The 16,888-nt window shown below is 38.7% G+C and overlaps 1 protein-coding gene across 6 annotated transcripts in view; it reads right to left on the bottom strand.

The window, feature by feature from the left end:
* The window catches only part of LOC18438370 (putative NOT transcription complex subunit VIP2), a 34,680-nt gene that overhangs the window by 1,630 nt on the left and 16,162 nt on the right, over nucleotides 1–16,888 (bottom strand). For 5 of the 6 annotated variants that reach the window (XM_088846790.1, XM_011626714.3, XM_088846791.1 and 2 more), the window contains exons 7-12: nucleotides 3,392–3,601; nucleotides 3,210–3,311; nucleotides 998–1,086; nucleotides 711–905; nucleotides 184–609; nucleotides 55–107 (exon numbers count right to left, since the gene is read on the bottom strand). In XM_088846790.1, coding sequence (XP_088702916.1) covers nucleotides 55–107; nucleotides 184–609; nucleotides 711–905; nucleotides 998–1,086; nucleotides 3,210–3,311; nucleotides 3,392–3,601 — 1,075 coding nt within the window. Of the gene's footprint in view, nucleotides 1–54; nucleotides 108–183; nucleotides 610–710; nucleotides 906–997; nucleotides 1,087–3,209; nucleotides 3,312–3,391; nucleotides 3,602–4,083; nucleotides 4,187–16,888 lie in introns of those variants that run through there. The other variant, XM_088846794.1, reaches the window with a different exon arrangement.

Genomic DNA, 16,888 nt, shown 5'->3' with positions numbered 1-16,888 from the left:
CTAAAATATGACCGTGAAGCCCATAAACAAAACTGCACTTGATAAGTAACATACCTGTAGAATGCATAGAACAGAGTCCCCAGATGGTACTTCGAAAAATAGCCTCGCTACATCCAAGGTAAGAGTTAGAACATAATCCCCTTAGCAAATGACATGGGGCATTCAAATTCTCGGGTAACTTACTTGTAGCCTGGGTGCTGGCTGAATGTAGCATTGAGGCAAACTATACTCAGGATCGCCTTTAGCAGGTTGATCAGACCAGGGGGAGCCAAAAGTTCTATGAAGATCCTCCCTGGAGTTCAAGTTTAACCCTAATGTAGTAAGATCCGTTCCCAAAGCTAAAGATTGCAGATCCACATCACAGGACCTTATAATACTCAATAAACCTGCCAGCGCAAATCGATCAGGAGAGGCTTGCACCCCATGCAAGGACTTAAGATTCTGATCTCTGGGCTGAGCAAGAGCCGAAATCTGTTGCATACGAAATTGGGATTGGTTTTGATGTTGTGGATATTGCTGAATAAGATGGTCATATGATGCCAAATTAGAAGCTGTAATCGAAGTGTTTACTGGTCTTAATCCCATACTTGGAGTTCCACTCGTTTGAACCTAAGACAACGTAAGAATTTCAGATTACTTAACAAGTAAAAACCTGAAATTAAGACCCTTTAATTTCTGAAGCACCTGTAAATTGTTGAGAATTCAAGTACCTGTAAATGATAAGAGGCAGATATCCCATGTGACGATGGGAATAATTCAGAGCCATGTAGGTGGAGAAGATCTGCAGAATTAGATGGAGCAAACGAGGCTCCAGTACTACCAACTGGTGAAGCAAGTTGCTGCTGTTGTTGCTGACGATGAGATGCATAACTTCCAGTTAAGCCGAATCCTCCTGATCTTCCCATCTGAGGAAAACTACAAGCAGGTTAAAATGTGTCTCAGACAAAATTCTGCATGAATGACATGACCAAGACTTCAAAGGCCATATTACACGTACAGGAAAATGTTGCCCCTGAATCATTGGCATGGCATTGTCATGATGATGTTCTTTCTGATGCAAATCCATTGTAAAATCAGCATTGCCACCTATAAAAGTTCCAAATACAGGACTAATGATTAGTCCGCAAGAAAAGGATATATACACGCATATATATAACGTAAAACATATCACCAATTGAAGGTAAGACACATGAAGAACTAAATAATAAGTTTGTTGACTTGCAAAAGTAGATTACTTTTTTGAAACCCTAGAATTTATGCATAGAAGACCTATATTGCAGGGGACACCAGTAACATGCATTACAAGCTGCATAAGCACATAAAACTGGGAGAGGGTGCTTACATACTACTTCCTACTGTGCTAAATGGAAAAGGCCACCATTAGATCCCCTAAACCCCCACCCCCACCTTGGTTTATCCATCCCCCACCTCTTCATGTAAACTTAAATATATGGTTTGGACCAAGTCCTCTCAAGGGCATTTCAGTCATTCATTCATTTACATGAATGCGTTCTGTGATGAGTGCATCAGTCATTTCTATTTAAAGAGTACATAAGAAAGTTGATTCCCCATGTCTTTTTGGATAATTGACATAAATTGCAACACATGCAGATAGACAGGAATACAAATCTAAGACTGGAAAATGAAAGATGAAGGAAAAAGTGACCAAGAAGAAATGGAAAACATAGATCAACCAGGGATCGTAAAACTTTCTTCAATTAGCATGAAGGCTCCACTGGACCCTCTACCTCAGGAGTGTCAACAACCAAACCTACCTCTAATGAATCACCCACACCCAAAAGATCACATTCTGAATGAATCACAAACTGTTTCAACTGTCACCCCCAAAATCGATCAGCCCAATGTCACCAACAGAGATTTGGTGAAACTTAAGTTCCGAACTCCTAGTTGAAGGTGCTGTTGAGCTTGCAGAGGTTGAGGCACACTCTAATAGTCCACCTTTATCCATTCAAAAACACAGTTTGTTGCTCCAATTGTAAGGAACTTTGCAAAGGGCATGCCCAGTTAATAGAAGCATTGCAGGCCGTCTCTACCCATGACCATGTCAAAGACCAAAAACCAAACTGCACAGATGAAGCTATCCCTCCCTGCCATATCCCACTGAAGATATGTCAAGGGCACATCCTCCAAAGTATATGGCCTCGCAATGCATGGGGCCATGGATGCCAGAAGCACCATTAGGCTAGCAACAAAGATTACCACTCAAAACCAACATTCGGAAATAGTGGACAGATTTCACTACAGATGACTACCAGACAGCATGGACACTCCATGACATCCCTCACTGATTACCCAGGACCAACACTCTCAAGACAGAGAAACCCCATTTCATTGCTTATTGAAGTAACTTCCAATCAAGACATTGCACATCACATGGCATAGGCAACGGACCTACGTATGAACCTATTTACCACCCTGCTCCTCTGCTTCTTCTTATCATGATAAAAAAAAGCATTCCTGTTTGTCATATCGAGTGTTATGAGTCACCAACCAAGTCTAAATGCCTAATTATAGCACTCTCCATAATGTCATTCGATCGCCCACTCATTCCCTTTCTATTAGTGTGCAAGACCGATCTCCCATTCATTCCTGTTCTACTCAAGTGCAAGATCCAACCATGTGAGTGGCATCATCACATGCATGAGAAACTCAAACAGCAACCTTGGCAACCTAAAACTATAATCTATATAATTTCAAAAAGAAAAACAGTTATGCAGTACCAAGTGTATGGCGAGCTTTAAAGCATAACAATTGCTTCAACGATTTACATTTATAATGCAGTTCATTCTATTTTTTTTTGAAAAAAAGGAAGAAAAAGAAAACCTAAATTCATAAGTGCAACACTACAAGATCGTGCGTGCGCCCTTCTCTATAAAAGAGAAAAAAAGGTTAACAGGTCATAATTAAGAAAGGTTAACAGGGCCATAAATATTTCTCTTCATTAAACATAATCTGTTACTGGAGGTGCAACTTCAAAATTGCATACTCATATAACTGCACAACTGGAGCTTCTCAGGCAGAGGCACAATTTAATTACAGTATTGAAGGATTCTTGTACATTGAGAGAATGAAAGTACAGGTCAAGTAGGCATTTTACTGTAAGAAGCAAGACCAGGAACCTCTAAAACCATAAAAATAATCTTTTAGAATCATAGAAAAACTACTCAGTTCAGTGCAGAGTAGATAACCTTTAAACCCAGGTAAAGCTGGGAAGTCTTCATTTTGAATGCTGAATTCTTGGTTTTGTTGAACAATAGAACTAACACCACCACCTTGCTTTCTCAGAGAAGCTGGGAGAAAAATTGATTTAAAATTTAGTATTCATAATAGCACGACAAAATAGGATGCTACCATGGGAGAACTCCTTTACCTAGCTGTCCTTGTGGCCCTCCTGCAGAACTCGGACGACCACTTAACTGCGGAAAATCATTCATGTCGAAAGGGGAACTTTCATTGGAATTCACATCATTTGGCAATCCTACAGAGCTTAAAGAATTATTCACTGCTTGAACTTGGCTCTGAGCCATTGGGCCTCCAGAAGTTGGATAAGAATTTCCTATCATGGGAATCACTTGTGGAGCTGGCAAATCCGAGAGAAAAAGTTATACACACAATATGGATGCAATGAACAACATAACTACAAAAACAAATACTTTTCAACAAGTGGATATGCACTTTTAACTAAATGATAAAAAAAAAAGAAAAAGATTCCACTTGCATTAATCATGAAGTCAAAGAAATCATAGCACAGAATATACCTGAAAACATAATGAAAACCATAATCAACAAGATGTTATGTACTTATTTTATGAAGATAAATTGACATTTAAACAATTGGTGGGCAGAAAGATCAATTTTATATTGGGCAACAGCTAAAACAGGTTATGTTATAAAATAGCGATGTAATAGAATATTCATTCGTGGCACCAGTTGCACGTGTTACATACATGAGGATGCATGCATTAGTGACTGGGATCTCAAACAAATATCCCAAATGGGAGTATATTCGTCCACATGCAAATGAAAGAAAATTTCGACAATGATCAAGGAAAAGTGCTTTACCAGAAAAGAAGGAACGAAGATGCACAAGCACCTTTTGTTTCTCTCGGCTCAAATTGATTTAAGTAACCAATACATCAGACTCGGATGGGATAAGGAAACAATGCTAGGCACCAAATAGATGAACAGTATTAAAATATATTCAAAAGCTCAAACATAGGCTTGCATATATATATTATTTCAGGACTTGGAAAGCAGTAAAAAGAAAAAAGAGACACCCTTTATAATAGCAAGTTCCATGAAGACTCCCAAAAAATCATGGCTGCAACAAACTCCTTAATACCACAATAGCAAGGCTTTTTTTCAGGGTTATTTTCAGAAGTATGTGGAACTCATTCACAAGTTTGTGACTTGCGAATACTTTGAAAGTAACAATAACTTTGTATCGCTCAGCTACAAGCATGAATATCTTCAAGTGCAATGCATAAGCATTTTAACATGGACAAGTATACTACGATGGATATGATCAAAGAGAAGGAATGGTCCAATTCATCACTATTGTCCATCCAAAAGGATGGATAGTTATGGATAGAGAGTAAATCCCACAAGAACATGACACAACCCAAGTGGTTGTGTAGGGCACAATTATTTTCTCAAAGAGTTTCTTTCTCTCTCTAGAATTCTATATAGTATCAGAGCATCATCGATCCCAATCCCAGCTTCCTACGTTAAGTTTGTTCCTCTATCCGAAGCAAGTCTCTCTCTCTACATACCAAACTCTCTATCCGAAGTAAGTCCTTTTCCTTTCTATATGGTGCATGCGTTCCTTTTTTTAAAAAAACTTTTTACCAGCCATCAAAACCATTTTTTTTTCCATACACTTATATCTTCTTCTCATATTTCCACTTGCAAAGTCTTAAGCCTTACAAGTCTCACCATCAAGGCTCATACTTCACACGTTTCTCTCCCTTCACAAATTTCCACTCGCAAAATCTTATCATCCAAGTTTTGTAATCGCGTCCTCTTCTACAACCAACTCTCACGCCCTCACACCATCTTCCATTTAAGCACTCTTTGCCAACAAACAATAAAAACAACAAGACACAACCCATCCACATATCCTCAAATACCTCAATCGCTCCAATGGATGTTTCATCCTCAATGTCCAAGTATCCTTATCCCTCCAGCCCCAATGTGGGAAACTTTGTATCTACTAAATTGACACAGAAAAACTATCGATTATGAGAAACTCAAATGCTCTCTCTCATTGAGAGTCAAGAACTTTTAGGATTCATTAATGGTGACTGCCCTACACCAAGTCAAAAGATTTTCTCTCCTGATGGTAAGAGTGAAATCGAAAACACAGACTACAAATTATGGCTAAAGTCCGACCAACTTCTTAAAGCCTGGATCACATGGACACTATCAGAAGAGTGTCTCAGTCTTGTGGTTGGCCTTAAGACTTCTGCAGAAGTATGTAAAGTTTTGAAGAATGTCTATTTATGTAATTTTCAAGCTAGGAAATTCCAACTTACCCAGCAACTCCAACGCTGCAAGAAAGGTAATTCGACCTTATCATAATACATATGCAGATTCATGAGTATTTGAGATGATTTCGCTACTATTGGCAAACATGTACAAAATGAAAATAAGGTATTTTAGCTTTTCAATGGACTTGGTCCAAAATCTACGAGTTTTGCTACCACTATCCTTATGCCTCTGATTCCTTCCTATTCTGAAATTATACCACTTCTCCAAAGCCATGAGATTAGAAATCAGCCTCACGGCTCTAAAGAACACTCATATCCAAATCACACACTCATATCCAAATCACAATATGGCTCTTGCTAGACAACAGAGAAATTTTGGGCCTAAAAAAGGTACTAGAAATTACAGAGGTAGAGGCATACACAACTTTGGTAGTCAATAGTTTTTCAATTCTCAGGGTGTGGATTTGGTCAAACATGCCAGAACAATAATTGGGGACGTGGTGTGCCTCGAAGAAACCAAGAAAGTGGTGGTAAACTATGCAACATGTGAATCAAAATTTCAACAAGATTCACAGATACAACAATCAACTCAGACACCACAGGAAAAGTGTCAAATTTGCGAAAAAATTGGGCATACTGTATTAAAGTGTTGCCATCGACTCAATCATAGGTACCAAGAAAAAGACATTCCTCAACAAATTCCCAAGACTCGAAATGGTTCCCAGACAATGGTGCCCCAACTCCTATGACAGGAGACCCAAGTAAAGTGCAAAACCTTCATTATTATAGTGGTAGAGATACAGTAATAGTTGACAATGGTGAGCAATTGACTATTTCAGTGTTGGTGATACAAATACTGATGTTGGGTCTGGAAAATTTAATATTTCTAATGTTCTTTTGGTGTCAGAGATGAAAAAGAATTCATTATTTGTTAGCCAGTTTACAAAAGATGTTCCTTGTATTTCTCATCAAATGGTGTTCGAATTAAGGAAAAGAGCACATAGAGAACTCTAGCCAGCTAGAGTAGAAAGGGTGGACTTTATGCACTTGAGGATGTAAGGAAGCTTAATTTTCTAATCCAAATAAGAGAACAGACGATGTGTGGCAACAAAGACTCAAACATCCTCAAAATAAAGTACTTTGTTACTTAGAATCTAAACAGTAGATTAATGTTGATGCATGGAATAAATCTCATTCTATTTGTACTAGTTGTCAAATGGGAAAAAGTTGTAAACTCCAGATTAGTAGTACTGATAAGATTCATTTAGATTTATGGGGTCCTGCTCCAATTTTATCTAATCAGAGTTATCGCTTTTATGCGGTGTTTGTGAATGATTACACCCATTTTTCTTGAATTTACCCTTTGAAAAGAAAATCTGAATTTTTCTTTGCATTTGTGAAATTTCATCATATGGTTGAAAGGAGATTTGAGAAGCGACTTCGAATTTTTCAATGTGATGGAGATGGTGAGTTTGCTAAGAAAGAATTCATTGCTCATCTTACTGAGAATGGAAATGCAACAGATATCATGTCCGGGAACCCCTAAACATAATGGAATAGCTGAAAGGAAACACAGAAATATTGTAGAATTGGGTCTTACAATGATGTTTCATGCTAGAATTCGAAAACTATTTTGGGCTGAAGCTTTTCATACCACAGTCTTTGTAATAAACAAGATTCCCTCAGCCAATTTGCAAATGGATTCACCATGTTCTTTGTTGTTTGGCCACCTACCAGACTATTCTTCACTCCGGGTTTTTGGGTATCGATGTTTTAAATTTGTCCACATTCTCTTCCATGTGTAGCTTTGGGTTGCAGTATTCAACATAAGGTTTACAAATATCTGCATCCACCCACAGGGTGAGTCTATATCTCTAAACATGTCGTATTTGATGAAAACATGTAGTCAGGGGGGAGCTGACTACTTATGCAGAATGGTCTGAGTGTTATGAATTTGACATCCAGACTTCTTCGGATTCGTCACCTTCACATAGACCGCCAATAAGGGATGCCCAGGATGTGTCTTCTTCTCCAGCTGATCTGCCTCTCAATAATGAGAGCTCTCCAACTTCTCTGGTAGAGGAAGATGCCGCCACTATGACACCAATACAAGATGTCCAAGATGATGTAGCACATGCTCATGGTGATGAAAATACAGTCACCCGATAAACCTAACAATTTAATTTTTCACGAGCCCCTAAATGCCCTCGTCATCAAATGGTCACAAGAACTCAAGATGGTACTCGAAAGCCTCAAATTCTATCGTCCATGGCAGCAATATCAAATGCTCTTATTTTTGAAACTTTGTCTTCAAAACCTAAGTCCATCAAGTTTGCCTTGGGTCATCCGGGCTGGAATCGTGCAATGGAATAGAAAATTGAAGCCCTACATGTTAATTCCATGTGGGAGTTAGTTCCTGGTCTTCCAAGTATGAATGTTGTTAGTTGTCTTTGGGTCTATAAGACTAAATTAAAGTTTGATGGTAGTTTAGAGAGAATTAAGGCCAAACTAGTTGCTAAAGGATATAATCAAGTTGTAGGAGTTGATTTCTCTGAAACATTTTGTCCTGTTATTAAGCGTGCTAGTATTCAAATTGTGGAACTGCATCTAGAAAGGGTAGTGTGTCATCTACGTACTGCAGGTGGGACACGCACGAGCCATGCATATTGCTTTTGAAGCCAAAGAAGAGGCCGGCCTGATACAAGCAAGAGATGGACTGACTGAAAACTTTCGCTGCAATAGCGAAGATGAAAGGTGAGAGAGGGCCTCCTTGGCAAAAGCCCTTCGAGGGCGAGAAGAAACCTTTCGGGGACCCGTTGATGAGTACTGAGAAGGATGGGTTGGAGAAGCTACTTCTCATCCACTTCGTCCAACGCTTACCAAATCCCATCCTTGACAAGGTTTCGTCTAGGATTGACCAGTCCACGTGGTCAGTCAATCTTAAAAATCAAGCCCGGCTTTTGCTGACGTGTCGAGAGTGTAAACACTCATGTGCCACCAGCACTCTGTCAAGGATTTGCTTCTCTTTGATGAAGGCGGACTGTGAGGGAGAGATGACGAAGGGAAGAACTTGTTTCAGCCTGGAGGCCAATACTTTGGAGAGGATCTTATAAGAGGAATTGACAGAACTGATTGGTCAGAAATCCTTCAACTCCTCTACCCCTTTAATCTTGGGAACAAGCGCTATAAAGGTGGCATTGATGGCTTTATAGAGGATACCACGGTGGAAGAATTCCCCAGAGAAAAGTAGGAAGTTTGTCTTGAAGGCATCCCAAAAGATCTTAAAAAGGGCAATCAAGAAGCGGGGCTTTGTCTTTGCCCAAGTCCTCAATAGCTTCGACAATCTCAAGTTCAAAAAAGGGGCGTTCCAACCAATAGACCCAATGAGTGGGAACCATTTAGAATGGAAGATTGCCCATACTAGGTCTAGGGACCAAGGGGTGGAGTAAAGATTCTGAAAGAAGGTGAGTATGGCTGATTCGATGTCTGGGCCTCAGTGCAAGATCGTACTGCCCTCCTTAATGGTGGAAATGGAGTTATCTCTTCTTCGGCAGTTTGCAATTCTGTGGAAAAACCTGGTATTATGGTCCCCAGATTTGAGCCAGATAACTCTAGACCTCTGGTACCAGTACAACTCTTCTTTTATCAAAGTTGAGAAGTACTCCAACTTCGTTTGAGATCTAAGGCCGGTCTCTGAAGAAGATAACGGCCTAGATTCCTCAGTTAGTTCTAAGGCTTGAACAGCATTCAACTGGGTTTGCTAAATTTGAGAGAAGTTCCTTGGGATAGATCTACTCCAAGTTTTAAGAGAGGCTTTAAGTAATTGAATCTTTTTTTGCAGCCTTTAACCAGCTCTGCCCTAAACTTGGAATTAGAAGGAATCCCACCATGCGGGTATAAAGCGAAGACAGGGCATCTTCTTCGTGCCATGCAAGTTCAAACCTAAAAGGTTTAGGGTCCCTAGGGACCACTAGAGTGCCCAAGAGGATGGGATAATGGTCAGAGGTCGGTTTAGGTAAAGCAAGGGCGTGTGACCAGGAAATTCTCTTCCTGGGAGGAGGATATCAGGAACCTGTCCAATTTAGAGAGGGTCGGTTGAGATGAGTGGTCAGACCACATGAAGACGTTCCTTGGAGAGGAATATCTATTAATTCATTACAAGAGATGACATCCGAGAAGTCCAACATTCCTTGGGAAATGTTGGAGTTGGAGTTTCTCTTGAAGGACTATCTAATAATGTTGAAGTCCCTGCCCAAGCACCAAGATGCGTGTGGAAGGGTAGCCGGTTGATCTAGTTCTGCCCAAAGAAGGCTTCAAAGCTGCACCGAGTTAGGACTGTAGATAGCGAACAATTTCTAAGGAAAGCCATCGGAAATTCTGGATAGGAGCCCTGTAACTGAGAATTCCCCAACGTGGGAAGAGAGAAGATAGTGCTCACAAGGGTTTCAGATGACCCATATGCCCCCTAGGGCCCCTACTGTAGGTAGGGACAACCACTAGCAAGGTTTTCTGCCCCAGACTTGACAAATCAACCGAAGATTTTCTTTCAAGACAAAATGTAGAGGAGAGTGAAAGAGAGAGAGACTCTCCTTTTTGGTTAAAAGAGAGATGTGAGAGAGAGAAGAGATCCCCAAAGTTGCTGCATGAGAGAGAGAAGAGATCTTGGGAGAAAAAAAAATCCATGGTAAAAGAGAAGATCTCGTATGTTTTCAAATAGGTTCAAACATTTTTAAATAGAAGAGAAACTAGAAGAAATCTATATCCTAGTTTGAATGGCATTTGCCTTATCGAATTTCCAGCTACATGTTATTAAGATAAATAGGAAATTTGTGGGGTGAGAGATTAATCAGAGGCATCCATCCCAAAATGAACCATCCTGATTTTGGGTGGATAGATTAGGAACATTATGCCCCGACACTTTGACCCAATCCACTCCTATTTAAAATATAAATCCAATCAAATTTAAACTTTATTTACATAAATTTGAAATCAAACTTAAATATTCTCTAGATAAATATTATTTAGATTTCCCAAAAAATATTGGGAAACCATATCTCAATAGATTTCAAATTTAGCATGTTTAAATTTGAAACAAATCAATAGATTTCAAATTTAGCAAGTTTAAATTTGAAACAAATCAAATTGAATGGGATATGCCTATTCCACAAAAAGTGGCGTGCCTCCATATTTAGGCATGCCACCCTTTCCCAAAAAAAGAGGCGTGGGGGGATCGTACCACAAAAAGTGGCGTGCCCCCCTTCCCCCCCCCCCTTTCTCCCATAAAAAAAAGTGTCCCCCTCCCCCCCCCCCCCCATAAGAATATGTGGCATGACACCCCCTTTCAGTAATAAAACAGGGTATGCCATATAGTGTTGTACAAACATAGGGTGTGGTCCCTAAGGTGCACGAGTGCCACATGTGGGGCTGGATCCTTGCTCCCACATGTGTTATTTTAAAAATTCTAAAATTTTTAGAAATACCCTTTTATGAAAATTTAAAGTAGAAGCAATATTTTAAAATTTTTAGAAATACCCTTTTATGAAAATTTACAGTAGAAGGAATATTTTAAAATTTTTAGAAATACCCTTTTATGAAAATTTACAGTAGAAGCAATATTTTAAAATTTTTAGAAATACCCTTTTATGAAAATTTACAGTAGAAGCAATATTTTAAAAATTTTAGAAATACTCTTTTATGAAAATTTACAGTAGAAGCAATATTTTAAAAATTTTGGAAATACCCTTTTATGAAAATTTACAATGGACTGGTACCCATGGATGGCCAGGTGAGCAAAAATCTACTTGCCCATGGACATTGGATTCCATCTTCATTCAGATTTTTGAGATATGTCGTTCCGTACACGTTTCTTTCCAACATTCTAGGATAAACCTAACTCCCAAGCAGTCACCCTTGCTAAAGACATGGCATATTCATCGAAGTTGGACCCTTCCATGATAACCAAATATTCATGGAAGCGGCCATAGACGATACATCAAATATCGAAGCCATAACTCCCTCAAAGTTAAAAACCACACTTCTAGTACCATCCTCCTCAAAACCTTCTCACAATGGTGATTTTGCAAAAGAAGCAGATGTAATGAGCCCCTTGATCCACTTCATCCTTGATTTAAGCTGCCAACTCATGCTATCCTACCCAGCATTAAAAAAGGTGGCCACCTTGGCGCCTAGATGAGCCAAGGCCCTAGTGAATCACATAGAGGTAGATGGCTGCCTAGGGTGGAGATGTCTCTAGGTGCCCACTTCAACAACCAAGGAGCCACCTAGGTGGGCACCTTGACCACCGCTTCTTATGTTCCTACATATATTTATTCTATATATTATTACTAAATATAGTAACAGTACTATACAATATTGATTATAAAAGTACTATACAATATTATAGAAAAAATTTAATTAAATATTGTATAGCACTTGTTAATTTTACTTGTGCTGATAGAATCTTGCACCTAAAACACAAAAAGATGAAGACAAAGGAGAGAAGACAAAGAGGCACGCTAGGCTTTGGAGTGAACAAAATTTAGCTATAGTAGCACACCAAGGATAATGAGCCTTATGTTAAATAAGAGGTATTACATTAGGGCAACAGCCTTACGAAAATGCCCATGCACAAATACATATTTCCAAATACAGGCAATTTAAAGAATATGAAAAGTCTTCCAACACTCACCCTCAAGTTGTACATTGTGTTTAACCATGTGCAACTTGCTTCTAGGTAATCATGCCTATCCATTAATAAACTTTTTATAATACATCCATGATTTGATGAGACAGAGTAGAATTAGGTGGGCTGGCCACGTGTGGCGCAGACCTAGTACAACACCTGTTAGGACGTGTGAGTTAGTTCAAGTGGAAAGCTCAAAAAGGGCAAGGGGTAGGCTCAAAAAGAGCAAGGAGTAGGCCCAAAAGGACATGGTTGGAAGTTGTGAGAAAAGATATGGGAACTTATGGCCTCACTGAGGGTATGACCCCTAATTGAGCAGAATAAGGGACCAGGATTCGTGTAACCAATCCCAATTAATTGGAAAAAGGCTTTGACGATGATGATTTGATTTCATGTAGCAATAAATTATGCTTCAACCTCTTCAGCCCCTAACTTTTCTCGAATAAAACGATAATCAATCTCAAAGTGTTTTGTTCTTTCATGAAATATTGGGCTTGCAGCAATTGCTAAAACACTTTGATTGTCGTCGTAGATCACCAATCTGCCAACTTTATAACCCAACCAAGATATGAGACAACGAACCCATGTAATCTCTGCCATCATGCCAGCAAGAGCCCTATATTCCTCTTCAATGCTTGATCTGACAACCATTTTTTGTTTTCTGGTCTTCCAAGATACTAAATTAGGTCCTTGAAAAATACAATAACCTAAAACTAATTTTCTAGAATCAAGATCTCCTAACCAATCCACACCTGAATATCCAAATACATACCCAAAGCCATAGCCACTAGTTTATTTTTCTTATACAACAAACCAATGCCAATGGAACCTTTTACAAACCTCAATCCTTTTCAATGGCTCCATGTGTACAGTGGTGGCACATGCATGTATTAACATATCTGATTAAAAGCATGTGAAATATCTTGACAAGAGGCAAATACTGTACCGCCCCCGACATACCTTCGTAATTTTCTGGCTCTAACAACACCTTGATCAGCACATAGTATTTTATTTAAAGCTATTGGAGTGCGACTACTTTTTACAATTCAACATGTTGACCTTTTCTAGCATAAATAAAGCATATTTTTGCTCTGAAAGGCCAATCACGTTACAAGAAAGATCCACTTCAATTGCTAGGAAATACCTCAATTCTCCTAGGCCCTTCATTTGAAACCTTTCATTGAGGAACTCATTTACTTCATATATCATCTTCATATTGCTTTCTTGAACAATAATGTCATTGATATATCATTGGCTTCCTCACCTTTCAAAAGAATACAGAATTATCATTGGCTAATCGAATAAAACCTCTCCCCTCTAATGTATCATAAAAACTATGGAACCAAGTTTGGGATGCATGCTTCACAGCCCATATATAGACTTCTTTAATTTATAGACATATTCAACTACATTTGCCTCATTAAACCCATGTGGTTGTTCAATATATACTTCCTCCTTTATTCTCCATGCAAGAAAGCATTTTAACATCCAATTGATAAAGAGGCCATTCGTGCATGAAAGAAAGGATATAACAACCCTTACCATAAAAAAATTAACAATTGGACTAAAGGTTTCCTCATAGTCCAAGCCATGCCGTTGGTTAAATCGTCATGCTACAAGTCATGCCTTAAACCTCTCCAATCAGTTTTATATTTCACTTTTTATACCCATTTAGAACTCACCACATTTATTCCTCACGGCCTTCGTACAATGCACTAAGGACAGCTAACATACATGGCACTCGCCACATTTATTTCTCACGGCCTTCATACAATGCACTAAGTACAGTTAACATACATGGCTCGTATCTCTTCTTCCATGGCCATAATCCACCTCTCACTCTTTGGGGTTCAAAGAAATTTCTGGGTTCTTTTATGTTCATCATTTCACACAGAAACACCCTAAAATTATGTGTGAAACTTCCATTGCTGACCCATCTATTGATAAGAAGTTTTGCTCATGGTAATCTTCTCAAACTGACTTCATCTTGTTGCTCATTCTTGTGTTGTTCTATATCTAAGGGCTTCTGGAAATCTTGTAAAGTTGGCTGTAAATTATGATGTTGCTTTGCAATCTTTGACCTTCTTTAATTTACAATTACATCTTCGCTGATTTGTTTATTTTGCACTTCATTGTTCTCTTTTTTTTTTTTTTGATGGAAGTTAACTTATTTTGCACTTCAATGTTGGTATCAAAGAAGGGTCAAAAATCTTCTCTTAAGTCATACAGTGCCTATTTATGGAAACTTTCTTCAATATGGCTGCTACCTTCTTGATTTGACTCAGTAATGTCTCCATCTGCCCTTTTTATTTCAGCATCATTTCCAATATGTTCCACATCGTTTCTCTTCTTACTTTGCAGTTTTTCTGCAGAGTTTGCATATTTTCCAACTATCATAAACTGGCGATGAGCTGTGTCATATTGAATTTTATTTCCTTTCAAACCTGCATCACTTGTAAAAAGGTGTGGTTTCTATAAGGTTGCAACCTTAAACAATCCAATTAAGGTGCACCTCCAAACTTTATCATAACATGTATTTTTTGTGTTAAAAATTCGTAAGATTATTTGAAAATCTATTTTCATATCTAATTATAAAATTTTAAACTATAAAAATGGTTAAAATCAAGTAGATCTGTAAACATATGAGAATATTGAAAATAGACGATCTACATAATGTGTTGCAAGATGCACTATTTCTGGGACTCAAAATCTTTTTTTTTTTTCATATTCATACATCTCGATGTCGAGATGATCAATTACAGGGTTTTTCAACATTAAAACAACCTTTTCCAATGGATTTTTGAGGTGCATCTGTAGTTCTACATTTTAAGGTTGCAACCTTATATAAACTTTTCCCCTTGTAAAAATCTCCTTTAAAGGATATAATAAGCACCTTTTATAAAAAACATGCCTGGAATTAATATCATTTCACCTTCTTGATTTGAGTCACTAATGTCTCCATCTGCCCTTTTTACTTCAGCATCATTCCCAATATGTGTTGCATTGTTTCTCTTCTTACTTTGGGGAGGGCTTATTTCTATATCCTTTAAACTCGTCAACATAACCAACAAATATGCACACTTCAGCCTTTGGGGAGGGCTTATTTCTTATCTATATGCACATATGCATAGCTTCCAAAGGACTTCAACATAGAATAATTAGGATGCTTACCAAAAAGCACTCTATAGGGATTAATCCCATTAAGAGCACTTGATGGCAGCAAATTTATGAGGTATCCAGCTGTGAGAAATGCCTCAGTCCATAAGTACTTGGCCACACCAACAGAAAACATAAGCGACAATGCTAACTCATTCATCATCATCAGAGCCTTTTCCCAACTATTTGGGGTCGGCTACACCAATCTTGGTCTGCCATTCTATTCTATCAATGACCATACCCTAACTGAGGTAATAAGTTCGCACATATTTTCTCACTACTTCCAACCATGTCAGACAATGCTAACTTATTATTCACCAAAAAAAAAATAGTGGTACTTCATTAATCTGCCAATTCTTTCTCTCAAAACTATATTTTCGACTGGAGTGTGTGGACAAGAGATTTGTTGTTCTATCCCATGATCCTTTAAGCAGTTTTGCAAAGCATGGGATGAGAAGTCTCCCCCTCCATCACTACAAAAAATGAAATTGGTTTTTGATAATGTTTTTTAATAAAGGACTTGAACTTCATGAATACCCCAATTACATCAGAGTTGTTTTGGAAAAAATAAAAAATAACCATGTATAATGCGAGTAATCATCAATGGATGTAACACAATAATAAGAACGAAAAGGAGAACAAACAGGTGAAAGACCGCACACATCATAATGAATTAACTTAAAGAAGAAGCTCCTTTATTACTAAAAGAAAAAGGGAAGTTCAGAACTTATGCCCAACTGACATCCATAACAAATAAATCAACTAAGATCCTTCACATTTGCAGGTACAACACCCTCATTACAAGGTTAAGAGTAGGAGCAAACAGGGGAGAGACGAAGAGAGGGAGAGTCGGGAAAGAGTGAAGAGGCTTTTTAGAGAGAGATTAGAGAAAGAGGGAAGTTAGACTTAAAGGGATAGGGAGAAGCATTTTTTTTTCCTTTTTTCTTTTTTCTCTCTTTTTTTTTTTTTTTTTAATGAGTAGAAGCGGGGGGAAAAGAAAGGAGGAGGGGGAGAAGGGGAGCAGGTAAAGGGAATGAGGTAACTAGTTACTGGGGGTGCACCAGTGACTTGAGTCTTAGGCTAGAAGATGAGGCTTTGACCAGGGGAAACTTTCAATGGACGCTTGCCCTTTAACTATGGGATGAAGCTATGGGTTGGCGTGCTCCTTCCTTTGCCAGCATGTCTAATTCAGTATTGGCCTCTTGAGGGGTATGCTTGAATGTGACCTGTGGAACGAAGCTGCATAGGAAAGTGCTTTGCTCAAATATATGAAATAATCGCCATGGCGGGTGACGCTGATGAGTAGCCCTATGGATTGAATTGCTGGAGTCAGATCCAATGAGAAGGCCCTGCTGGCTGGACCTAGCAAGGGATGCTCGCTTAAGACCTAATATGCAAGGCTTCCGCTGTGGTGGAATCCGAGATCCCAATATGTTCCGAGGAGAGGAAGATGCCATCTGAGTTTGCCAAGGTACCACTTATGCCTAAAGGCCCTGGGTTACCTAGTGATGAGCCATCCGTATTAAGTTTGAGAAGCCTG

Source organism: Amborella trichopoda, chromosome 9, assembly GCF_054954075.1.
Source record: "Amborella trichopoda isolate Santa Cruz 75 chromosome 9, AtrichopodaSantaCruz75HAP2 v2.0, whole genome shotgun sequence".
Classification (NCBI taxonomy): Eukaryota; Viridiplantae; Streptophyta; class Magnoliopsida; order Amborellales; family Amborellaceae; genus Amborella; species Amborella trichopoda.
The sequence above is the reverse complement of the archived record's forward strand: the minus strand, read 5'-3'. Positions and strand labels throughout refer to the sequence as shown.